Genomic DNA, 27,361 nt, shown 5'->3' on the forward strand with positions numbered 1-27,361 from the left:
AGCTTGTTCAACCCCATCAAGTTCAGCAACAAGACAGTCCAGTGGACTCCAGAAACCACAGAAGACCCCGAAAGTGGCACTAGCGTAGGCCACATCCCTGGCCCACCCAGACTCAACCTCCCCCTGGCCCCTAGAACGGATGCTTCAGACAGAGCAGTGGGCGCAGTGTTGGAGGAATGGGTCAATGAGCAATGGCGCCCCCTACTCTTCTTCAGCAAACATCTCCAGATACCAGAGTTCAAATATAGTGCTTTCAACCGCAAGCTATTGGCCCTGTACCTGGAAGTACAACACTTCCATTTTATGTTAGAAGGAAATATGTTTCGCCACCTACATGGACCAGAAACCACTCACCTACACAATTAGCAAGGTCTCAGACCCGTGGTCAGCGAGAACACAGCATCACCTCTCCTACTTAATGGAACACACAACAGACATCCACCACGTCAGAGGCAAGTCCAATGTGGTGGCTGACGTTTTATCCAGACCCACAATCACCGCCACCTGAGGGGGGCTCAACGTTGCTCAGCTGGCCAAAGATCAAACAGACGATGCAGATGTCCAGGCCTACTGGACTGCCATCACCAGCCTGAAGGATAGCGATTTATGCCCCTCTCTGGGGGGCCCGTCCTGCTTCCCCAGACCCATCTTACTTGCAAACTGGCAAAGGTGGGTGTTCGACCAAATCCAATGACCTGTCCCACCCCTCCATAAGGTCCACGGTCTGCCTGTTATCCGACAAGTTCGTGTGGCATGGCCTCTGCCACAACTTAACCCCGTGGGTTAAAACCTCTTTGCAGTGCCAATGCACCAAAGTACACAGACACACCAAGGCTCCACTCCAGACTTTCGACCTGGGGCAGTGCTGATTTGAGCACATGCACATTGTCAGCCCACTCCCCATGAGCCAAGGTATGCAGTATCTGTTCACAATAATCGATCATTTTACCATTTGTCTGGAAGCCAAACCCCTACCCATATGCGATACAGAGACTTGTGCCAGAGCCTTGTTCACTTAAGTCGTACGTTTCAGAGTCCCAACCCACATCACCTCAGACTGAGGGGCCCAATTCACTTCCTCGCTATGGACTGACCTAACCAAATTCTGCAGTAGCCTGTTGCACCACACCACAGCCTACTATCCTCAAGCAAAAGGCCTGGTCAAGCGTTTCCATCACCATCTAAACCGAAGGAAGACCTATCGCTGAGATGGTGTACAGCTCTCCAACTTACCATCCCCGGGGTCATTCATTTCAATCCCCCCCCCCCGGCCCACAGCCTAGCGCCAAGTTGTCCTCCAATGATCGAGGGTGCAAGCAGGTAAACAGAAACCACCGCAACCTTCGTGACGTGGCTCTCCATCCTGCCACATCTCTATGGACCTACAATCCACCGACTGTTTTCGTGCGGGGAGGACAGCAAGGAACATACCTACAGAGCCCCTATGAAGGCCCATTCAAGGTGTTGCAGCGGGACGGTGTCGTCTTTACACTGGACATTGGCAAGCGATAGGACAGGTTCACGACTGACTGCCTCAAGGCAGCGCATATAGACTCAGACCAGCCTGTGCCGGACCCTCAAGTCAAATGCAGAGGCCACCTGCCCAAAGACTGTATGATAACCTACTCAGAGGACAACAGCAATTCTGGGGATGGGGGGTGTAGCGGGCTGAGCGACCATGCGGTTAGACAGGCCGAATCGCCGCCCCAGTTATCCAACCCAAAATGGTGCGGGACCCCTTTCACTCCCAAGGAGATGCCCACAGTTGACAACACGTTACCCAACGACAGCAACACTTCTGGTCAGGAAATGAAGCCGCGACACGCTGACGGTCACTTCCAGAAGCCAGTGCACACGTCACTGGAAGTGGGTGTTCCCCTGCATGCAGCGTGAAGAATTAAAACAATAAAGTCAGTTACTGGTTCACCCTCACACTATGTGGACATTTCTTGATTCCGTAGTACTGCTGTAGCAGACGCTACAAAGGTTTAAAGGCTGTATGAATATATTTATGGGGAAAAAAATTCAAAAATAAAGTTTATTTTAAAGTATTGCATATTTAAAAAGAACTATAGATTTAATTAGCACTGTGCTTCAAACTCTTCAGTAACAATTTATTTTCAATAAGTAAAAATAAATTTATATTAAAATAATAAAAGGGGCCATATTGCACCCATTTCTCACTCATCAGACACCTTTATTACTTCAACCAGTTTGGAATCTTCAGCATAAAGGAACAAATAATTACTTTTGCTAATTTAAAGACATCCATATTTTCACCTTATAAACAAATTTACAAATTTACTTTGAGGATCCATTTCATAATTAAACTAAAAAAAAAACGACAAGGTTACTTTAATACGAAATCTGCAGAATAAAATGAATAAAGCTGCTTGATATACTTTTTGATATCCCTACCTGGCTTCTGGCAGAAGGAAACAATACTCATGAGGAGTTGTTGTTTCAGGAAAGTTTGAAAGAATGGCTAACCGATGAGGCAACAGATCTGAACCATGATATGTGAACAAAATCTCCAATGCCTGTACATTGCTTTCCTATTTGAAAAAGAAATAAAATTACAATTGCTCTTCAAATACAACTAGACCATTCTACTTTGGTTGACTAAATTCATACTTGACAAAATGTGAATATACCAATTATTTTAAAGTATCATATCAAAAAAATTCTGAATGTTTATTAATTCAACATCTTTTGAAGGAAGGATATTAAACTGTTCAGGAGACAACTCGGCTTCATTTTGTTTCCCTATTTGAAGCCCACTATAAATTTACACAATCACCACTGGATGTATCCAAGGCGGAGACCCACTAGCTCTCAGCTCATTTAAATAGCATTTTTACATTGTTTTATTGAAAGGAGACTATTCCATATAGGTGCTTTCCCACAAGATATTTGTGAATATTGCTTGCACTCATCCACAAAACAAAGATAAACTCTGCTGAGGAAAAAAGACATTCCTACCTTTTTGATGAAAGAACGTTAAGTAGAAAAAAACTGTGTTCAACTCAACACAGATAATGTTCAACCAGGTAAGTGTTTTCAGCTTTGGTTTTAATTTAAATCTTTGTTCAACTGGACAGTGTAGTCCTTTGAAAGACAGTCAACTGAGTTTGGAAATTAAATTCTAAGAAAGTTAGTTCAGTATCAACCATCATGGAGGCTGGACAGAGAGTCAGGAGATAGAACTGGACATCAAAGATTTTGCTGCCTGAACACTTTTGGGTGTATTTTAAAGATTTGGGTTGTTGATCAAGAAAATCACCTTAAAATGTTCTTATCACATACCTCTTTTTTTAAAAAAGGTATAACCCTATTTACATGATTTCCTTTCAAATTTTAAGTCTACTAGTATATTGCCCACAAAGCAAGCTACTTTTGTCAGACCAAGAATGCCTGGGCTTGAACTCAGTGCAAGTGCTATGCATGTTTAGTCAGGATAGATACTGACAGGCCATAAAAGCTCACATGTACAGATGCTGTGCATTACATTGATATAGACTGAATGTATATTAATGCACATGTTCTTCAGTCAATAGCATAGTGTTGTACTTAACAACAGCATTTATTGTGTTCAGGAAAATTCAATACAGCAGAAAGGTCTTGTCAATGTCGCAGCAGCCGCAATATATTCTGTTACATTTTAGGTTCAAAGACGCTGCATGACTGCACTTAAGAAAGCCTATGAGCTCCACTTCGGTTGTAAAATTAGTGACCAAGACAAACCCTGGGCTCCTCACATTTGTTAAGCAACATGTACAGTCAACCTGACAGCTTGGCTCAACATCATTATGTGATTAAACAAGTTAAATTATATAAAAGTTAATTTGATGTTTCTTCAACTTCCTACATGAAACAGCAAATCTGAAATTATCTTTATGTTAAACTTGAAGTTGAATATCAGAATCCCTGAATTTTTTTTTTTTGGGAAGCAAACTTTTTGAAAAAAAATTGTTGTTAGTGTCATGACGAGTCAGCCACTATAGCGGAGTCCAGCCTAAAGAACAGGAAGTCGACTAAAAAAGATGAGATAAGATGGGGAAAGAGGAGATATGAGAAAGAAACCAAGTTGCCTGTTCAGAGCTAGAATTTTGAAGCTTGGCTTGCTTAACTTGGGAAGGAAATACAATCACAGTTGACCAGATGCTTTCAATGTTAGTGACAAGTTAGAGATGAGAATGGACACCGTAGGATTTATGAAGTCAATGCAGTGGAGTGGTGAAAATAGCAGTTTTGGAAGAGCCCATTATGTTCAAGCTAGATCAAATTTCAAATAGTTATCATGTCCTTTCTAATTTTCATCCTTGAAATTAAGACTAGTATTGAGAGAAAAGAGTAATTGTCTGAAAGGGGAATGAAGCACTAAACAATTATTTCCTTTTTCATTTCCCGTTTCGCTATCTGATCTCACTATCTTAATTTTACTTGTCTTCCTGTTCCATCAGCTCTATTCTCAATAACTGCCAATAGCCACAGGATCCTTCTCTCCCCTACCACCCCCCACCCCCCCCCCACCACTGTACCCCAAATCAACTCTCTGCTCAGCCTCCACGTTGGACAGTGAAGAAGGACATCTTAGTTTACAACAGGATCTAGAACAGTTGCAAAGCTCAGCTAAATAGTTGTAATTGGAATTAACTCTCTGCTCAGCCTCCACGTTGGACAGTGAAGACAGAGATCTTCGTTTGCAACAGGATCTAGATCAGTTGCAAAATTTAGCTAAATTGTTGCAATTGGAATTAACTGTGACAAGTTGAGGTGCTGCACTTTGGTGGGACTTATCAGGATAGGACTAGCACCATCTTTGGCATAGCCCTGGACAGTATTCTAGATCAGTGAGACCGAGGAGTACAGGCATATAGGTCCCTGAAAGTGGCAAATCAGTTGGACAGGGAGGTAAAGGTGGTATATGGCATTCTTACCTTCATTGGGCAGGATACAAATCCAAGTCAGAACCTCATGATGCAGCTATTGATGGCACTGGTGAGACCACACATGGAGTACTAGGTACAGTTCTAACTGACCACCAGCTACAGAAGGCTATCAATAAGTTGGAGGAGTGCAGAGGAGATTTAGCAGGACATTGCAGGGACTGTAGGGCTCGAGCTGTAGGGAAGGGTTGAATAGGCTGGGTTTTTTAATCCCTGGAGCTAAAGAAGCAGAAAGGTGACATTTTAGAGGTTAATAATATCATGAGACATGGATAACATGAATGCTCAGTCTGATTTCCAGAATAGATGATTCTAGAACAAGAGGGGAAAGGTTTAAGATAAGAGGGAGAGATTTAAGAAGAGCTTAACTTTTTCCACTCAAAGGTAGTCTGTATTTGGAATAAGCTGCTGGAGCAGGGGTGGACAAGCTTTTGTTTTTAAAAACTCACATTCCACCTTCAGTATTCCCTATGCCATAAGTGCACTAAGATTAGTAAGGGATTACTGAAGGTGGTATGTGAATGCGAAGAAAAAAGGTTTGAAAATCACTGTTTTAAACGTTCCTAAATTGACTCATTATGTGCACGGCATAACTCCAAAGGAAATGGGCCAAAGACAATTTTCCTCAAGCAAAATATTTCAGCAACAATTGGGTCTAGAGCAGTGGTTCTCAACCTCCCCTTCCCACTCACATCCCACCCTAAGCAATCCCTTACCAATCCCAGATGGCATAGGGAATACTTAAGGTGGAATGAGATTTTTTTTTTTCAAATGGTTGCCCACCGTGTGCTGGAGGAAGATATAGAAGTAAATACAATTACAACCTTTAAAATATATTTAAACAGATATACAGAATGAATATGTTGGGCTTACATGAATATCGACGAAGTGTGGGTAAATGGAACTAATTCAGATTGCCAACATGGACATGTTCAGCTGAATGGCCTGTTCTGTGCTGTATAACTAACTCTAAGTAGCTGAAACTTTAATTAGTTTGCACCGACTCCTTGCATTCTTCAGCAATTTTGTAATGGCACTGATTTACCACCACTTATAAACAAATAAAGAATATACCCACTCACTTCTTTCAGAACACCATGAAGTTGACTTGCTTTTATTATTCACTAGACACTGCATTCTTCATTTCCACGAATACCACCCAGCAAAACTCCTTTGACATTCCCTTTGGCTCACTGGCACACGGGTGATGCTGACACACTCTCTCTCCTCCTCCTGCGACTGAGATTCATCACTTATTTACTGACACTTAACCCACCCGTGTTTGTGCGCTATTACCCCCGCACGTCACATCGCTTACCTCATCAGTGGCGGCTGGCACCCCTCCCAACTAAGGTAAGTATGCGGCTGCAACATTGTCGAATGAATTTGATCATTTTTCTTTTTTGTAGGTCATTGAGCAGAGCTAGAGAGGGTCAAGTCATTCAAATTTGTTGCTGAGATTGGGCCTCATGGTATCTGTTTTAAAATGATGCTATTACTCTTCATCTAAGTGTGCGCAGGTGGCAGTGTAAAAGAAGGAAGTTGGTATCTGACCTTCACAATGATTAAGAAGTGGTTAGTCAGTGGATTGGTGAGATCAGGTTAATTCACTCATTGCCTCACGGAAGCTCAATCTTGGACCCATGTTTTTAGGATTCATGAATTGAGGCAGGGTCATTTCAGAGTTACCTCTGATCATATTAAACCACCATTCTTCTTAAGTACAGTAAGCACCCTCACTTCTCTTGAGAGGAATTAATATTTTGGCATCAGCATATGGTTTATTCAACATTCTTAACTTGAAGTCACGATTTCAGCAGACTCAAATACAACATGAGCGAATTTGCTAATTGGATCAAAGCTGTTGTTCATCTGATTTCATTCTTACTACTTCCAGTTTAAAACGTCTAAGGAGCTAAGTAGACTAATTAAAATTCGATCATATTGATGTGGGATAGGAGACATGGTTGAGCAAGAGCAAGCTAGTGAGTGCATTTACCTCTCTAAAGGGTATTAATGGACCAGCTTGTCTTGATGATAATCTGGTCACATGATGGCTGCTGTTGATTTGAATCTCAAACTGCCATGGAGACATTGTTGGTCTGGGTTTCACTTCATCTTTTTTCTTAAGGGGTTTGGTATTTGAATGAATAGATCTGGCATCCCAGTAATTCAGTGCATTGGTTACACTGCTTTGACTGTTAATCTTGCTTTTAAAAAGACTTTTAAAGCAGACAAATCTTTATCACGACTAGCATTCGTTTTCAGAAAATACACCTTACCCTTGCATATGTTCTTGCTGATAATATAATGTTCTGACTCCGAAACTTTTTGAAGAATTCAGAGTCATACCTTTGCTCTGCAGCATGAGGCCCTCCAAGGATTTCCTATGAATAGAAGCACAAATCACTGCATCGAATTATTAAAGACATTTAATACTAAGGGTTGGTGGACATAATGCCTAACAAATGATTTCCCAAGTAACAAAGTCAACTCTTTACAAAGATGAGCAGCAATGAACTCAAGCAATATGCAATGCTACAACGTCCTTTGGAAGGAAGGCAGGCGTTTTATACAAATATATAAAATAAATTAGTAAAAATGTTTTTTTTATCCAAAATTCTGTTTTTCTTTGCATAGATGATGCCTCATCTGTTAAATATATTTATCATCTTCTGTTTTTATTTTATATTAAAAGCACAAGCATTTTTATTTAGAAATAGAGGATTTATAAGGCGGCTGCTTCTATGCTGAAGAATGGTATGATAAACTTTTAGAATTGAAAAGAACGATTTTCATACCTCATATGTTGCTAGGCGATTTAAATAAGTTAACAGCTTCAATCTACAACGACAAAGCTCCTTTTGTTCCAGTGTAAGCCTATGAAAGAAAGTGAATTAGGTTTCTACGCACCTCACCTTCTTGGATATTGTGATATTTTCTTTGTTATTTCCAATAGAATGCCTTTCATGAGTAGAGAATTGTGCATATTTTGGGGATAGTCTTAGAAAACCAAGTAACCTAGTTTTATTTAGTTGATGCAGTGAAAAAAGAAAATGGTTTAATCAATGGTAATCTGCAGCTGAACAATAAAATCACAGGTGAAAGTAGGAGACATAAAGGAGATTGCAGATACTAGAATCTGAAGCCAAGCACAATAGGAGAACTTAGAGGATCAAGCGGCATCAGCTTTTTGAGCCAAAACTCTTCACCAGGGCTGAGGCAAGTTAGTAGAACAGTCACTGTAAAAAGGACAAGGTAGGAAGGAGAGACAGGGGCTCCCACATGGGATTGGGGTAGAGGTAAAAGTTCTCTGCATCCAAGGAAATAATGATTATCATTTCCCATTGTTGAGGATACAAGCAGTGACCAGAGAACAGAATTCCAGAAAACATTACACTGAAGGTTCAAAGAATAAACTCTTCCATTTGAAGCACTACACTGTCTCATTTCAATTACATAAAATGTCTTATTGCCACATCATGCCATTTGTTCCCACATAGGTTTGCCTTAAACTGCCTCAAGTTCTTTCTCAAGCTTATAATTTCAAGACTAAGCAGTTTCCTTGAAAATGAACAAACATGAAATAATAGATTCAGTGAGTTTTTCATCTTTAAACCCTTGGGCCACATGAACAGACACTCAAATACAATCTTACAGCATTTACATATGCAAAACAAAAACAGTCATCTCTGAAAAAGCAATGTCTGTATTTCTGATCATCTTTTGAGGCAACAGCAGATAGGTATGAAAAAAATTCATAAGCTTTGCCACGACAGGTCAATGAGGAGAGAAGAATAATTAAAAAAAAACAGATTTTACAATTATTCCTAATTTCTAAGGAAACTGAAATCCCAGCCTAAAAAGCAACAATTGGACTCACATGGAAAAATCAATGAGTTGGAGCAGCTTCCTCCTCTTTGTAGCCTCTTTCTCTTTTCTTCTCTGCATCTCTTCAATTGGTGACATGTAATCCTCATAGGGAAGTTCATCAATGTCCAAATCTCCAGACAAAATGAATCTGTTAAAATCAAAAGTGAAAAAAAATACTCCCTGGAAACATGTGGTGTTTCAAATTCTATTATATACACAATTACAGACCAACTACTTTTGTAATGAACTGCAATAATTCTATCAGCTCAAAGATTAATATACTAGTTTACTGCCAGATTTTATAACATTCTGCAAAATTATTGCTTCTGTTGCCTATATTTTCAAAGGGTTGCAGTGAAACAGTAGATTTTATAGATGTTGTGAAGATATCCATGAAATATTCCACTTAATAAGATTCAAATAATTAAAGTGGAACTATTGTGGCTTCAATCAGTTACAACATGCTGGCTTATGAGCATCAACCAATTTATCGATAAACGTTAAAAATAAAACAAATTCAATTAGAAAATATAATTTAATGTTGCATGGTTGGGGGAGGAGGAGGAGGAGAAAGTTGTATAGTTACAAAAATGAACTGACAAACCTGCCTTTATCTTCTCTTTTCCCAATGGCAATAAGTGCTTCAAGGTCAGTGCCTTTCAGACCATACTGAAGCAACTCTCTGGCCGCATCAACATTTTCAGGTACTCTTTCCACACATTCGTGCAGGACCCAGGAACGTTTCTTAATTTTACTCTGTGGAATGATTGGTGACTATTTTTAAATAACTGACATGCTCCCATGATGAAAAATAGAACATAAGTGACTTAAATCAATAACAACAAAGCTGCATGATTTGACAAAATTTGATGAAAAACATTGAAAACGTAACTCAGAAATTGGTGCAAGTTGTAGTTTTGAGGCCACATGCAGGGTTTATTTTAGATATGAAGTTCAAAACTGTTAAGCAATAACTCAAAAAACTCTAAATGAGGAATTCAGACTTAACTATAAAATGCAAAAAATCTTAGCAAACAGAACTAGTTATCAGGAAAGTCCACGAAAGCAAACATTTTAATGCACACATCAACAAGAAAAAGGACACTATGATTGATGCACGTTGAAAAAAATCTGACTGCAATCAAAAACAGGGCAACTTACTGAGCAAAAAGCAACATTTCTTTAATATTAAAGATACGGTATTTGGGTAATCAGATATGAAACATTTTAACAATGTGCATAAACATACCAGGTAGTCCTGAATAGAAGCAATATTAACAGGCGATTTTCTCCATTGTCTTTGGTATACTAGGTCACTGTCAAGGTCATAGGCTTGTGCAAGAGCCAAAGCTTCACCATATTCTTCATTATCAATCTGAAGGAATATTGTTTAAAATGAAAAAATCAAATATATATGATAGATAACAAACAGAGAAATTGAAGGAACTCTATAGGTCAGGCAGAAATATTTAAGACCTGAAACATTGACCTTGAATAAAACAAACACACCAAAATGCTGGAGGAACTTAGCTGGTCTTTTCAGTGTCTACAAGAGACAAAGATGCATTGGTGAAATTTCAGGACTGAGCCCTTCTTTAAGGAATAAGCAAGAAGCAGGAAATCTCAGAAAGTCTCAGAATACAAAGGAGGAGGAATCTAGACCAACAAAAGATGTTAATTGGATATGATGAAGGACGAGGTAAGAATTTATCATGTTTGTGCAAAAGGAGACAGAATGGGAATTCAATTCAGTGTTTTTTTTCTGAAACACAGACCGTCCCTTTCTCTTCATGGATGCTGCCTGATTTGTCAAGTTCTTCCAGCTTCTTTTTGTTTGGTCAAGGTTCCAGCATTCATCTTTCTTGCTTCTTTAACATACAATGCATATCCATATTTATGATGTTTGGAATTAAAACTAAAACAATCTTTCTGCCCAATGAGATCAATTTTTGTTTAGTTTTCTTGATTTTTGCCAATTCATTATCATTTTGTATAAATTCTTTAATCAATTCAATATAAAAATGGAATAAAATTTTATTGCCAGCAATGATGATTACATAACTATGAGATTTTCATAGGAGTCTACCAGATACATTAACTGCCCTTTAAGGAAGGCAATAAGTCATTCTTTTCCAGTATCGTCTGTGATTTCAGATCTACAGATCTATATGGTTGACTTAACAGTCCTCTGAAATGACCAAGCAAGTGACTCAAGCATGAGCAATAAATGTAGGCCTTGCTAGATGTCCACGAACCATGGAAGAATATATAAAAAATGTTTTCCCTATCTAATATTAAATGCACCTAATATTTCATGAGGCAGTAAGTCCTGGGATGCAAATGATTCACACTGACAGCAGGAAAATAAAATCAAGTCATGCCTGCCATAATTGAGAAACTTCAGCTAATTCAATTATCCATGCCATGGCCTTAAATGATTTATCACATATTCATCCAATTATCCTTGAGACATCTTTGGTGCTTTTCCCCTCATCACCATTGTGATTTTTTTTCCCCCTCAAGTCCTTTCTACCAATCCATTTAAGTCTATGCCTTCCAGTTATTGGCTTCTCTGCAAAGGAAGGTCACTTCTTTTTGGTCGCCTCACAGCTCAACTACATTTCCCCTACTCTTTGTTTGTTCCAAAGAAAATAACGTTAGCCTAGACAGTAACCCACTATCCTTCAGAAGTGTGGTGACCAAAATTGGATAGAAAATTCAAGATGTAATATATAACTTGCCTGCTCTTCTATTCTGCTATGGTAAATATGCATGTATGCCAACCTAGTTACCTCTCCTGCTAATCTAATCTGTAATTACCTCTCAAATGCATCATTTCATGCCGATTTGGACTGAATTTTACTGACCCATACTACTCATGGTATGAGGCAAAACAGCAGCAATGGAAATTCACCAAGGCAGTGCTATTGTTTTTCTTTTAAAACACTAAATTTATCAATAACTACTAATAATATAACATATTAGTCATATCAAGCCCAACTGTGTGTTTGTGCACAAGTGTGTGCGCGCATGTGAGAGAGAGAGAGAGATACTAAACCATTACAGCTGAGGCACCATTTTTGAAACTCATTCCAAAGTTCAATCTTAGAAATCCATTGTCAAAACGCAGACTTTTAAACTGATGCACAGAAGAAATCACAAAGGAGATGGGAGAGAATGAGTGACCACACAGCCAAAAACTCAAATCCCTGTCGAGCTTCTTCCAGAGAACTATCCTTTCGTATGAACAATTGTCACAACTCCCCTTAGGAGAGACTGAGTGACCGGACAGTCAAAAACTCACAAATCCACGTTGAGTTTCTTCCAGAGAAATATCCTTTTGAAGAAACGGTTACCACAACTCCTCTTTTCCTTGCGTAGGTGAAAATAAAATGAGGGACTTCCACAATGTTCCAAAAACTCGGTAGGGGTCAACCAAGATGGCCTTTCTTTTGGTCACGGTGGGGATTCAATAATTCCCTTGACGGAGAATCAGCCAAATTGTCCATTATCACAGAGAGTCATTCTTGCTCTATGTTCAATGAGATGGATGCTGGTCATAAAGTGCTGTTCCTTCAGTGTTCCACACATCTTGGTCCATGGGAAAAAAAGCACCCAATGTTCTTTCTCCTCTTCAAAGTAGTGGATTTGCATATGCTTGTACTAGCTGATGCCACACTGTCTCTCCAAACCTGTGAATGGTTGCAACCTGAACTAGCCTTTAAAGTGATATCATACTAAATGAGACAGGAGCTCATAATACCTCCACCCAACAAAGAAATGTTTGATCTGTAAGAGCAACATTTTAACTGCAACTGAATATTTGAAATAATACATTCACTATTGTTATATATAATAGACAAATTTAACATTTTTAAGCAGCAGATACATAAGTTTCAATTTGCTGTGAAACATTGCAAACTTAACATCTTGAAAGGCAATAAGCAAATGCATTATCTTTGCCTCTAATATGTTATCATTAAATTATATTCATACAGAATTATACTCCAGTTTAACAATTGTCTATTTGCCTCTAATATGTTATCATTAAATCATATTCATACAGAATTATACTCCAGTTTAACAATTGTCTATTTTTGTTTTTCATTTTACTCCCGAATACCAAGGGATTATGGTTAGTATGCACAAGTGATCCCTGAGGTGTGTAGACGTAAACATCAAAATGCTGCAAAGACAGTACAAGTGATAATAATTTTTTTTCTATGGTAGAATAATTCTTTTGATGATCATTGAATTTCTGAGATAAGTCAGCCTTTGGAAGGTCAATATCATCACCACCCTTCTTTTGTAATAGCACTGTTCCCACATATTCATCACTACCATCTACTGGTAAAGAAAATGGCTTCTCAAAGTCAGGTGACTTACCGGTAAGCACAGGCTGGTGACATAAAATGACTTTCAGTTTATCAAATGCTTCCTGACAAAGTTCCGTCCAAACAAACTTTTCACACTTCTTAAGAAAGTTAGTCAAAGGAAGGGCGACATCAGCAAAATATTTACAGAACTTTCTACAATACCCTACCATTCCCAAAAACTCCTAACAGCTTTCTTACCCATGGCAATGGGAAACTCAGAAATTATCTGAACTTTTGCCTGAACAGATGCCAACTTGCTTTGACCAACAACATAATCAAGATAAATCACAGTAGTATGGCCAAATTCACATTCAGCTAAATTAACAGTAAGGTTTGCTTTTGAAAGTTTGTCAAACAATTTCTCTAACTCAGAGATATGTGTTTCTCAGGTGTCATTCCCCATAACCAAATCATCAATAAAAACATTGGTATGCTATAAACCAATGGTTCTCAACTTTGAGGTGCTCTGACCTGAAAATTAAGCCCAAAGGGATTGGAATTTGTTGGGAAAAGCATTAATATTTTATCCCTCAGTTTAAAAGTTCTCACCCTAGCCTCATCATACCAAACCTTCATTTTGCCTTGAACCGTTTTCAAATTCTCTTGAGTTAATTTACAGACTTTCTGCAAATGATCTTTAAACTTTAAAACATAATCTAACAAATTCAACTGCACATCCCCTCATTAACCCATTGTTCTTCAACAACACTAATGGTTTTCTAACTTGGCGTACAAACACCAGCTCAAAAGGGCTAAAGCAGGGGTGTCAAACTCAAATTCACCGAGGGCCAAAATTAAAAACTTGGACTAAGTCGAGGGCCGAACTAAATATTTATTGAAAATTTTCAACAACATCTGCATGTTTTCTCTCAACATATGTAATGTTAAACTTTTTCTTATTAAAATAAATGTTTAATAATAGTTTTGGTTAAACTTTTTCCATAAGAAGCATTAACAAATAAGAAATAAAATATTCAATAAATAATATTTCTCTCTAGCCTTTAAGCCAAGGATCGCACGTTGCCGAGAAGCATGCCAGGGAGCGGAGGTCTGCAGGGAGCCCTCCCCAGCCCAGCCAGCAAACCCGAGCGGTATTCCCCCCCGCCCCCTCTCCTTCCTCCGCTCCCGCCTCCGCCTGCCGCAACCGCCGCCAACAGCCCAAGGAGTCCCCGCTGGTCTCGCCATCTCACCGGAAATACCACGAGAGCAGTAGAACTCGTCCGCGACCTCCACCCCAGCGGAAAGTCCGATGCCCAGCAGCACCCACCCACAGATGAAGCTCAAGGAGACGCGGAGGTGACCCACCACATCCAGCCACATGGAGCTAGGCGGCGGGTCCATTGTAGCTAGGCAGCGGGTCCGTTGCAGTTAGGCGGCCGGTCCGTTGTAGCTAGGCGGCGGGTCCGTTGGAGCTAGGCGGCGGGTCTGTTGTAGCTAGGTGGCGGGTCCGTTGTATCGGCGCCGCTGTGAATATCTAATTAACGTTCCCGTTAACTATAACGGTGTACTGCTGTCCCTGCTGTGGAAGTGCTAAACACTACTATGGTGGTGCTTGCTGCTGTGCATGTGCTATACTTGCGCGGCGGCCAGCGGGCCAACTCTAATATATATTTAATATGATCTTGCTGGCCAAATATAATTATATCGCGGGCCAAATTTGGCCCGCGGGCCAGAGTTTGACATGTGTGGGCTAAAGCTTAAAGATTCTTGCACAGACTCACTACAAAAAGAAAATGGACACCCTCATCCCAGTCCTTCTCATTTTCAAAGCAATAGGTCCTCTTCATGCTTTTGAGGGTCGAATAGAACCTCTCCAAGGCCCCTTGAGATTCTGAATGATATGCAAATGATGTGATCTGGTTAGTTCCCAATTTATAAACTATCTGGTGAAACAGCCCCAACGTGAAATTACTTCTCTGGTCTGATTAAATCTCTTTAGGCAAACCAACTGAAGTGAAAAATTTTATAAGAGCTTTTGACACAGCTTTAACTTTAATATTTCTAAGTGGTACAGCTTCTGGAAACCTGGAGGCTGTACAAATGAGTTAACAGATACGGATTCCCAGCTTTTGTCTTGGGCAATACACCAGCACAATCCACAATAACTTTAGAAAAGGGTTTGTCAAAAGCAGGAATGGGTTATCATAGAGCTACTGGGGGGACCTGCTTGGGTTTACCCACAACCTGACAAATGCATGTCCATAAAAATGTCACATCTTTTCTTAAACTAGGCCAATAGAGTTGTTTCATAATCTGAAATATAGTTTTCCTTACACCAAGATGACCACCCAAGGGTGTGCTATAGGCCAAGGCTAAAATTTCATCCCTATAGACTTTAGGAACTACTGCCCTGGCAGGGATATTGGGTGATCTCAACTTTATCATCAACACACAATCAAGGAAATGTACTTAATGTTAGAAATCACATTTACTATAGCTCAAAAAGGTTCTTATAGTTGTTTAAAAATTAGATTCTGATAATGAAACAGTGGTATAAAAAGGACTTTTCTTTTGTTTTTGCCCCTCAAATTTGGGTGCAACCACTTCTGATGAAGTCCTTGTAAGAAAAAAATATCCAAAGTAGATTTCTGAGTTATCAGGCAACATACTGGGAAATGATCAACATTATTTATTTAAAATCTTACAATATACATTACATTTACGATTATCCGAAAACCACTTAACCAAAAATCTCAATTATCCGAAAAACCTTTTGGTGGCAACGTGACATCACAAGTTGAAAAAAATTCTCACCTGACGTGCTCATGTCGGGCTCTGATATGCTGTTAGTGCCAATTTGGTAACATTAGGGAGCGGTTGGAGGAACTCAGCAGGTCAGGCAGCGCATGAGGAGATTGTCCTCGTTTCAGGTAACTCCTTCCCTGTTCTCTTTCCACTTCTTCTTTATCCTCTACTGCGTTTAGTTCTCCACTGTCCCGGCGTCATCAAGGAGAGTGGGCCCCTGCGCAGGAGTGGGGGCCACGGTGGGGAGGTATCAGGGAATCAGGAACAGCAGCAGGAGTGGGGACCTCAGGCTCCCAGGCAGGAGCGGCAATGGCAGTGGGGAGGTGTCGGGGATGAGCATTGGCCAATATAAGTATTCTGCTGATGATAGTGGGCTGCTTAAAGCCATATCTTAGTCATCTGAAACAATGAGGGACACCAATACATGTCCGGTCCTGAGCAGTTTCAGATAATCAGAAATGTACTATAGATCACATCATTACAATTAATCATGAAAAACAAAATAATAATTAAGGAATGTTATCGGGCTAAATTGGGAGAGAAAACCACTGATAACATAACTGTTACTTTTATATTTTAAGTAGCAATAAATGAGCTTTGTGCATTTGTATAATTTATCTGTTCATACTATTAATCCAATCTACCAATTAATCTCCTGAGGAATTGCACAGAGGTAGATATTACACATTGTTCATTTTTGAATGCTTTGCACTCAAATCATACTGGAAACCTGATTATTAAATGAAATTCCATACTTAATGCTTTGGTGTTGCAATTCAAAATACCAACATCTATCAGCTACTGCCAAATTAAAATGCACAGGAGAAATCTAATCAAATACAGGAATCTTTCTGCAAAACAGACACAGGCTTATACAAAACTTGGATGCCATTGGCCTCTGGTGAAAAGATCCAAGTACATGTTATTACATTTTAAATGTATTAATAGGAATTTATACTGAGTTTTTTTTTAAATCAAAAACAATTGGCTGTTTCTGAAATGGGTAGTATTAATAAAGTTTTTTTATAATTAATAATTCATTGTCTTGAAAAGATCTGACAGATAGCTTTGTGAAATCATAGTCGGCTCAGTACCAATACCTTCAATAATATCCAAGTAATTTTTCTGGGAGGTGTGAGTCATTAATCCTGAAATATTAACTCTTGTTTCAATCTCAGCAGATTTTACCTGACTTGCTAAGTATGTCCAGCATTTTTAATTTATATAGCAGATCTTTCATGCTCAGTATAATTATCAAAGTATCACTAATGGCACTGTGATCCAGGAATATTTTATTATTACATTGGTTATCTCATATTGTTTACAAATCAACCATAATTCATCTGGTGCAATCACCAATCTTGCTTGGAATTAGATTTCAGGTTTATTGTCAGAGCACATATATGACATCAGATACAACCCTGAGATTCTTTTTTCCTGCGGGCACGGCAGAATTACCACTAATTGGTAATGCAAAAAATAAACTGTACATAGCATAAACATGTAAACAAATAAAATAACTAGACAGATAATGAAAGAAAACAAACTAACTACAGAGAGAACAAAAGAAAACCAATAAAGTGCACAAGAGGCCTTAAATGAATCTCTGATTGAGTTTGTCGTTGAGGAGTCTGATGGTGGGAGGGTAGCCACTGTTTCTGAACCTGTTGGTGTCAGTCTTGTGGCAACTATACCTCTTTCCTGATGGCAGCAGCAAGAACAATGTGTGCTGGGTGATGTGGGTCTTTGATGATTGCCGCTGCCCTCTGACAGCAGCATTCCCTGTATATGAACTCAATAGTGGGGAAGATTTGTCTGTGATGTCTTGAGCTGTGTCCATTACCTTTTGGAGGGCTTTATGCTCAGGGGTATTGGTGTTTCCATACCAGAACGTAATGCAACCAGTCAGCACACTTTCCACCATACCTCTGTCAAAATTTGCCAAGGTTTCTGGTGTCATACCAAACCTTCGCAAACTGAGAAAGTAGAGGCGCTGACGTGCTTTCACAATATCATTGGGGTGTTGGATCCTCCGAGATAATGACTCCGAAGAACCTAAATTTGCTCACCTTCTCCACCTCTAGTTGCCCAATGATCACTGGATTGTACACCTCTGGGTTTCCTTTCCTGAAGTCAACAACCAGCTCCTTAATTTTGGTGACATTGAGTGCAAGGTTGTTATTGGTACAGCATTCACCCAAGTTTTCAATCTTGCATGCTAACTCATCACCTTCCTTTATACATCCCACTATGTGATATTGTCGGCAAATTTATAGGTGGCGTTATTGTTGTACGGTGCTAAACAGTCATAGGTGTAAAGTGAGTAAAGCATTTCAAACAACCTTTCAATATGTTTTTGGGTTTTGTTTTTGCAAATTTATACTGACCTTTCTTTGATAAAGCTCCTCTGGAGTGGTGGATCTCAAACTTACTAGTCTGTAAGTTTTGGTGATTGTTCGTGGTCGTTTGCGAGGAGGTGCAAATCTCTCCATTTCGGTCAAGTAATACAGGCCCTGCTTTACATAGCCAAAGTATTGAGATTTGGCAGAGGATTCATAATCAGAGTCAGAATCTTCCTCACCCTCACTGTCCAATGAATTACCTTCTAAACGATGCCTCTTGAGAGCTAGCTTTACTTCACACTGCAAAGGATAAACATTGAAGTTTAACAATTCAATGAAGCCAATTTCCTGAACAAACATTATAGAAAGATCTTGTCGTGAAGCAAAATCATATTTTTGCTACAAATAATGTGAGGCTTGTTACCGACTATTTCAGAAAATATTGAGATAATACTATATTCATACAATTACTTAGGGAAACAAATAAACATCTAGCTCCTTCTTGTGAGATTCTATTCTTAATTAATGCAGCAAGGAACAAGGAAGCAGAGATAGAATAAAAATCCATGCAAAGGAGATTGGACACATCCACAAATGGTAGTTTCAGAGTTTATAACTGTTTAAAAAAAAGATCCCATTAAAGCCGAGATATTTCACTCAGTTCTAAAATAAAAATACTCTTCAAGCGGTTCCCAAAAGTCTGACAATGTCTGTGGTGCAGATTTTTCTTTCCTAGTAATCAGGCACGTGTTTAAGGGATCCATGCATATCCATACAAATGATCTCACCAAGGAAAAAAATATAGATGAGTAAAGTGAATTCTCGACCTAGAATTACAGATCTCTAATAATAAATCATTGGAAATCTATAAATGATTCCCAAGCAAGTGTGGTGGGGTCATCTCAATGGATGACAGTAAAGAGTTATTGGAGATTATAGCTGGAGCCAAAAGCAACAGAAAGAGCAAGATAAATGAGATGAGATACTGATTCTCCTTCACCCAGGCAATCTTGGTACTCTTAACAGAAGCAAAACCCTGGCTGGAGACATTCAAATAAATGAAGTGCAGGGAACATTGGACTAGGATATGGGAGATGACAATGCAATCAGTTAATTATGGGAAGAAAGGGGTTGGAGATGGGAAAGTAAGTTGTATCAAAATGTGTGTCTTTATTGGGAGGGGAATTATTCTGTGAATGTCTTCAGTAACATGGTGAGGAAAAGAAGTCAGGTCAATTGAAAATATTCATATTGATAAAAAAAACTGATTAAAATGTAATAAAAGACATGGAAGTTGAAGTTGAAAAATTACTAATCTTTTATAAGGTACATTTTTAAAGTCATAGACAATCACAATTTTAATATAAATCCATATAATCAGTACCTCTAAACTCATAAAGCTTCCGTCATGGGCTGCAGTAACTTGAGGTGAAGGTTCAAACCATTCACAAGACTGTCCAAGCAAGTTTTTCAATGTTTTCACAGAGGAAACAGTAAGAGCACCAGAACAGCGAGCCAGAATGACTCCATAATCAGCCCACCAGTTTACATCAATGAGAGGATAAAATGATGATCTGTCTGGAGGATAATGTAAAAATTCATGTTCTTCTAAGATTATTAAATAATACAAGTTTAAATAGATTGTTAAACATCTAAGAAAGAAAATTTAATATTGAAAATGCTGGGCAGACATGTTGTTGTCTGACTAGGTAAGAAGCACTAGCATTTTCTCCATTTTTTAGTCTGCAGCATTCTGCCTTTGGTGTTACGTTTGGATACCACTGTGACTTAAAATGGTTTTCGTGAAGACTTGACATCAGACAATCGTGGATTTTATTCACAACTCTGTTCAAAGATAATCTGCAAAATTAAATTATTGAACAAAATAGTCAAAAAAATTTTAAGATATATCTTGCCATTATTCAAAATATCTTACCCTTCATTTTTCTCCTTTTTTCCATTGATTTTAACCACTCAGGATTAATGGCATCAAATCCATCCTGGGGAAACAAAAAATATGGAAGTTATAAACATTTTATTCATAGCAAAAAAAAATCAACAAGATTTATACTAGAAATTTGAAATATTATTGTCCTTTTATAACTATTAAAGTCATTACAAACTTGGATAGTAATATATCCAGTGCACTTGACCAATAAATTATATTTGTTAAATTATCTCATAGCAGTTATGATCAATCTGAAAGTAAAACTACTGCTTGGCATAACATGAAGCTGTCTGAATTAAATGTGCTATTGATGGGCAAAGGAAAGCAACCTATATAACAATGATTAATTGATCTGCAAGAAAATGCTCTGAACTGCAGAAACTACAAACTTCCTAACAACATTTCTAAACAATATTCAGACATTTCTACATTTTAACAATTACATGAGATAATGATAATCGTCTTTCCACTTAAAGCGTAGTGCACGCAATTTGCCCAGACCTTGGAACAAAACCATCATGTCACCAATGGAATACAAATAAATAATTTTGTAAGCATTTCTTCATCAAAATTTCATACAAGAACCTTCATCATAATGAAAAGGTTAAAATTAATACCAATCTAATTCTTCCTAAAGGCGATATAATTCTGCAACTGATACATTCATCGGAAGACCAGTCAGTACGAATTGGAAACAACTCCTCCTCACTGATCAACATAGGGGCACCTCAAGGATGCATGCTTGGTCCACTACTCTATTCACTCTCTTGACCTATGATTGTGTAGCTAGGCACAATTCAAATGCTATCGATCAATTTACCAATGACACAACTGTTGGAAAAATCACAGACGGCAATGAGGAAGCGTACAGGAAGGACAGAGATCAGCTCATTGAGAGGGGTCACAGCAACAACCTTGCACTCAACATCAGCAACACAGATGATTATGGACTACAGGAGGAAATCAGGAATACACGAACTAGACTTCATCGAGGTGTCAGCAGTGGAGAAGTCAGGAACCTCAAATTCCTGGGTGCCAACAGCTCTGAGGATCTGTCCTGGAGCCTCCATGTGAATATAATTACAAAAAAGACTCGCCAGCAACTATACTTTGTGAGATATTTGAGGAGATTCAGTACGTCACTGAAGACTCTCGAAAACTTCTACAGGAGAGCTTTCTGACTGGTTGCATCACTGTCTGGTATGGAGATGCCAACGCTCAGAACAAGAAAAAAATCCAGAGTTGTTAACTTGGCCTACAACATCACAGGCACTAGACTTCACTCCAGTCAGGGACATATATAGGAAGTGGTCTTTTAAGCATACAGCATGCCCTTTTCACTCTGCTACCCTCGGCAAAAAGGGTAAAAAAGCCTGAAGACAAGCACTCAATGGCACAAGGACAGCTGCTGCTGCCATCATATTTCTGAATGATCAATGAACCAAAGACACTGCCTTGTCTATACTGTATATAATCCTGTACATATATTGTTCTGGTCATAATCTTGAAAATGTGTGCTCCTGAACCTGTCATTCTTCTCGTTAGTCACCAATCTGGCATTTATCCAATGACATGGAAAATTTCCCAGACAGCAAAAAATAAATTTAATGTGGCCTTTTAATACTTAGCTTATATAAAATAAATCTAATGTGGTCTTTTAATACTTAGTTTATAAACCTTGAAGCATCAAAAATGTGAGGGTTCTTATTGGTTATAAACAAGATATCAGGGAGCTACATTTTTTTCTTCTGAATTAAAATGTTCATCCTCACCTGTATTTCCTGTTTCCATTCTTTCTGTTGCCTCAAAGAAGGAATTTCCCATAAAGACAGCTGCCCAGAGAGATGGATGGCTGCCAAGAGTGTTCCCTCAGGAGATAAACTCATTTTGAAAACACCATCCTGCAAGACATTGAACATCTTGAGGGCTTATCCAGTGAAGCAATATGGGTAGACCTTAGGAATTTTTAAAAAGTGCAATCCCTGGAGATGTCCCAACATATGGTGGGCCAATTATTCAAAGCTGCAAAAGTCACAGTGTAGTTGCATTTCTCCAATATTGACTGGGATTCCCTGAGTACCAGAGGTTTTGATCAGGCAGAATTTCTTAGGTACTTCCAGGAGGGATTTGTGCCACAGTATGAAGGTAATTCAACAGGGAAGAGGCCATATTGGGCTTTGTATTGGGAAATGAGCCTGGTCAAATGATCAGAGTTTCAGCGGGAAAGCATTGGAGGAACTCCTTAATAATAACTCCTTAAATTAGTTCTGAATATGGATAAGACTGGAACACAAGGGAGCATGCTAATTTGGGGAAAGGCTCATTACAACAGTACAAGAGTTGGGGAGAGTAGGAGGGAACCAGCTTTTATTTGGCAAGTCTGAATCTGAAATGTGGAGTGGTGAGTGCCGATTAAAGACCAGCAAGTCAGATTTCAGGACCAAGATGTTGTGAGAAAGAAAGAATTGCAAGATTCAAGAATCTTGGATAATGTGAAAATCTTAGTCAAAAAGATAAAGGTAGCATCTATGAAATATCAGAAGCTGAAATCAGACAGGGAGGGACTATAAAGAAAGCATGAAATCAAGAGGGTTAAAAGGGCCATGAAATGTCCTTGGTGAGTAGGATAAAGTAGAACTCCAGAGATTTTTACACATACATTAAAAACATGAAGATAACTCAGGACATGGTAGGACACAAGAACAAAAGAAGGGAATTGGTGTCTGGAGCCAGAGGAAATGAGTGAGATACAAAATAAATACTTCACATCAGTATTCTCCAAGGAGAAGGATGTGAGGGTTAGCGAAATCAGGAAGAGTAGGATGATATTCTATAGTCTGTTGATATCAAGGAGGAGGTAATGGACGTTATAAAGAATATTAAGGTGGATAAGTTCCCAGGTCTAATACGATCTTGAGAAAAGCAAGAGAGGAGATTGCTGAGATCTTGACAGATTTTTTTAATCACCAGTTAAGCCACAGTTGAACTTTCAGAGGACTAGAAAATAGCCAATATTGTTCTTTGTTAAGGAAGAGTAACAGGGTCATATCAAGAAATTGTAGGCCTTTGAATCAATTGGAAGGAAATTGGTGGAAAAGATTCTTAGGGAAAGGATCTACTCACATTTGGAGAAACATATATATTAAAGATGGACAACATAGCTTTGGGTGCAAGGATGGTTATGTCTCATTTGTAACATATATAACAGTTTATGCATGGAAACAGGCCATCTCTGCCCTTCAAGTCCACGCCGGTTCACTCAAATAACTCCGCTAGATCTCCCCACCTATTTTCCGCCCATAACACTCCAACCCCCTCCTATCCATGTATATACCCAACCTCCACTTAAATGAAAGAATTGACTCTGTCTCAACTATTTCCTCTAGAAGATTATTCCATTCAGCCACCACTCTCTGAGTGAAGAAGCACCCTCTAATGTTTCTCCTAAAATTTTGCCCCCTTACCCTCAACTTGTGTCCTTTTTTTTTTAACCTCCCCTGCTCTCAGGGGGAAGAGTCTACTTGCATCTAGTCTATCTATTCCCTTCATAATTTTAAACACCTCTATCAAATCCCCTCTCAACCATCTATATTCCAATGAATAAAGTCCTAACCTCTTCAATCTTTCTCTGTACTCTACGTATTTTAAGCCAGGCAACATCCTTGTAAATCTTTTCTGCACCCTCTCTACCTTATCTATATCCTTCCTAATATAGAGACCAGAACTGAACACAATACTCCAAACCTGGCCTCACCAACGCCTTAAACAGTCGTAGCATCACTTCCTAGCTCCTATACTCTATGCTATGATTTTTGAAGGCCTACATACCAAATGCCTTCTTAACCACCCTGTCAACATGGGAATCCACCTTCAAGGAACGCTGCACCATAACTCCAAGGTCTCTTTGTTCTTGTGCATTCCCCAATGTCCTCCTCTTTACTAATGTCCTCCCCTTTACAAAAGTCATCTTTTGATTATTTTTTTCCGAAATGAAGCACCTCACGCTTCTCTACATTAAATTCCATCTGCCATCTTTCAGCCCAATTTTCCAGACAAACCAAATCCCTCTGTAATCCCTGAAAACCTTCCTCGCTATCCACCACTCCCCCTATTTTCCTATCATCTGCATATTTACTTACCCAGTTAACCGGTCCATCATCCAAATCATTAATATAAATTATGAACAACAGAGGACCTAGCACTGATCCTTGAGGCACACCACTCGTCACAGACTTCCATCCTGACGGACAGTTGTCCACCATGACCCTCTGCTGTCAATCCTCCAGCCACCTCTGAACCATCTTACTATTTCTCCATTAATCCCTAGTGACTGAACCTTCCTTACTAAATTTTCATGTGGAACCTTATCAAAAGCTTTGCAAAAATCCAGATAGACGACATCAACTTCATCCACCTTTATTGTCACTTCTTCAAAAAATTCAACAAGGTTCATCAAACATGACTTCCCCTTCACAAGCCCATGCTGGGTGCTCCTGATCAATCCCTGCCTATCCAGATATGTATACATCTTTAAGATATTCTTTAAGAATATCCTCAATAACTTTCCCTACCACTGAAGTCAAGCTTACAGGCCTTTAATTACTTGGACAACACCTTGTGCCTTTTTTAAACAAAGGAACTACATTAGCAACCCTCCAATCCCGTGGCACCACACACCCTCCTCCAGTGATCGTTGAAAAATCACTGACAGTGCCTCTGCTATTTGCTCTCTGACCTCCCTTAACATCCTGGGGAAAATCCCATCAGGAGCAGGAGACTTATCCACTTTTACTGTCCCCAGAAGCTCCAAAACTCTCTCTTTACTAATCCCTATCTTTTCCATAATTAAGCCATTTGCCTCACTTATCTCACATAGTCCAATGTCCTTTTCCTTCATGAACACAGATGAGAAAAAAAATCATCTAACATCTCTCCCATCTGATACGGTTCCTCGCACAGTTCACCACTCCCATTTTCCAGCGGTCCTATTCTATCTTTAACCCTCCTTTTACTATTCACATATCTGTAAAAACCCTTAGGATTTACCTAATCAGCTAAATACCTTATCAGCTAAATACCTTATCAGCCATTGACACCTCATACCTTCTTTTTGCCTTTCTAATTTCCTTCTTAAGGTTTTTTCTGCAATCTATGTATCTTATCCATTTTTTGCTTCTTAAATTTAGTATATTCCCCCCTCTTAACCTGAACCAACTTCTTAATTTTTTCCAGAAAACCACGGTTTCCTTGAACTTTTGGCCTTGCCTTTCGATCTGACTGGCATGTAAAGATCCTGTACTCTCAATATCTCTTCTTTAACCTCCAAATCTCCTCTACATCCTTTCCAGAAAAAAGATCAGCCCATACAATTTTCTGCAAATCCCTTCTCATTTCTTCAAATCTGGCCTTCCACCACCCCCCCCACCCCTCCCCACTCGGACCTAACCTATCCCTTTCCATATTTAAATTGAAGCTAATGGTCCCATGATCACTGGATCCAAAGTTCTCACCAATGCACACTTCTGTCACCTGCCCTATTCCATTCCCCAACAATAGATCTAACACTGCCTCCCCTTTAGTAGGCTCCTCAACATACAGCTGTAAAAAGCAATCCTGAACACACTGTACAAAGTCTAAGTCATCCTGCCCTCTCACTGATTGTTTTTCCCAATCCATGTTAGGAAAATTTAAATCCCCAACTATCACAACCCTATTTCTACTACACATCTCAGGTATTTCTCTGAACATTTGCTCTTCCAGTTCCCTATCCTCTTTTGGCGGCCTAAAATATACCGCTATATTTGTAGCCTCTCCTTTCTTATTTTTTAGTTCAACCCACAAAGCCTCCCGCGACGAGTCCTCCAGTCTATCCTGCCTCAGCACCACTGTAATATCTTCCTTGACAAGAAACGCCACAACTCCCCCTCGTACCCCCCCCCCCAATTCTGTCACATCGAAAGCAGCAAAATCCCAGAATATTTAACTGCCCGTCACAACCTTCCTTCAACCATGTCTCACAAATTGCTATCACATCATAACATCTTTGAATTTTATTTTTAAAGAAGTTGAAGATGATTAATGAGAGCAAAGCATTGGATGTTATTTTAATTGGATCTTGGAAAAGATTCAACACAGAATTATTAGCATAGTGGTGAGCACAGCGCTATTACAACACCGGCAACTCTGGTTTGAATCCAGCATTAGCTGAAAGAGTTTGAAGTACTTTCTCCCAGTGTCTGTGTGGGTTTTCTCCGGGCGCTCTGCTTTACTCGCACCCTTCAAAACTTAGGGGATTCTAAGTTAATTGGGGTATTTGGACAGCACGGGCCTGTGGGCTGGAAGGCTTGCTACCATGCTGAATGTCTAAATTTTTCAAAATAATTTTTTTTAAATAATTTTAAAATGTAAAAGTTCCTCATGGTAGGCTGATCTAGAATACTAAGTAACATGGAATCCATGGAAACATAATAGATTAGATTCTAAATTGAATAATTTGAACAAAATTGTAAGCAATATCAGACATTCCACATCTTATTGAAGCTGAAGCTCTCAAGTGTGGGGTGCTTTAGGGCAAGCCCGGTGGGACCACGGCCTGAAAATCTGAACAGTAAGAGCAGGCCAGCAAGATGTGGCCAATTAGCAGATGCGAGTATAATTTGATTGTATTTACTGTTTAGTATGTTTATGTTAAATCCATTTGGCATTAGATTTTTAAAAGAGCAACAAAACTAACTTTAAATTTTAGGAACAATGTATGTTTTTTTTTAAACTGTTCCATTCTCTTTAATGTTGAACCAACTTCAGATAAGTTATCCCGTAGTGGCCCTTTTTAAGTTGACAAAGATAGCAAGGTAGATTATTTATGGTGATAATGACTCCAAGCTGAGGGAAACAATTGGGTTATAAACAAATATGGCAATGTAGGAAAATACATTGCAGCAAGGGAATCAGGGCGACCGAAGCAGAGAAGGAAATATGAACAAGATTAAATATGAAATGAATGCATGTGCCCACACAAATACACAGTGCAAAAGAACAACAAAGAAAAACAAGGAGAAAGATGGGGAAAAGGGAAGAAATGGTTATGTTACTGAGACAGAATAGAGGAGAAAAAACAAAATTGAGCAA

General features: G+C 39.0%; 1 protein-coding gene across 3 annotated transcripts in view; it reads right to left on the reverse strand.

Annotated features, from left to right (window-relative positions):
• Nucleotides 1-27,361, reverse strand: part of nbas (NBAS subunit of NRZ tethering complex) — a 292,652-nt gene that overhangs the window by 242,092 nt on the left and 23,199 nt on the right. For all 3 annotated transcript variants that reach the window (XR_011340415.1, XM_069886343.1, XM_069886344.1), the window contains exons 12-21: nucleotides 22,006-22,134; nucleotides 20,222-20,285; nucleotides 19,670-19,863; nucleotides 18,331-18,585; nucleotides 10,072-10,197; nucleotides 9,427-9,578; nucleotides 8,833-8,970; nucleotides 7,751-7,829; nucleotides 7,232-7,336; nucleotides 2,419-2,555 (exon numbers count right to left, since the gene is read on the reverse strand). Coding sequence is in view for 2 of the 3 variants with exons in the window: in XM_069886343.1 (XP_069742444.1) it covers nucleotides 2,419-2,555; nucleotides 7,232-7,336; nucleotides 7,751-7,829; nucleotides 8,833-8,970; nucleotides 9,427-9,578; nucleotides 10,072-10,197; nucleotides 18,331-18,585; nucleotides 19,670-19,863; nucleotides 20,222-20,285; nucleotides 22,006-22,134 (1,379 nt within the window). In the remaining variant the exon portion in view is untranslated. The remainder of the gene's footprint in view (nucleotides 1-2,418; nucleotides 2,556-7,231; nucleotides 7,337-7,750; nucleotides 7,830-8,832; nucleotides 8,971-9,426; nucleotides 9,579-10,071; nucleotides 10,198-18,330; nucleotides 18,586-19,669; nucleotides 19,864-20,221; nucleotides 20,286-22,005; nucleotides 22,135-27,361) is intronic.

The sequence above is a fragment of the Narcine bancroftii genome, chromosome 6, assembly GCF_036971445.1.
Source record: "Narcine bancroftii isolate sNarBan1 chromosome 6, sNarBan1.hap1, whole genome shotgun sequence".
Lineage (NCBI taxonomy): Eukaryota > Metazoa > Chordata > Chondrichthyes > Torpediniformes > Narcinidae > Narcine > Narcine bancroftii.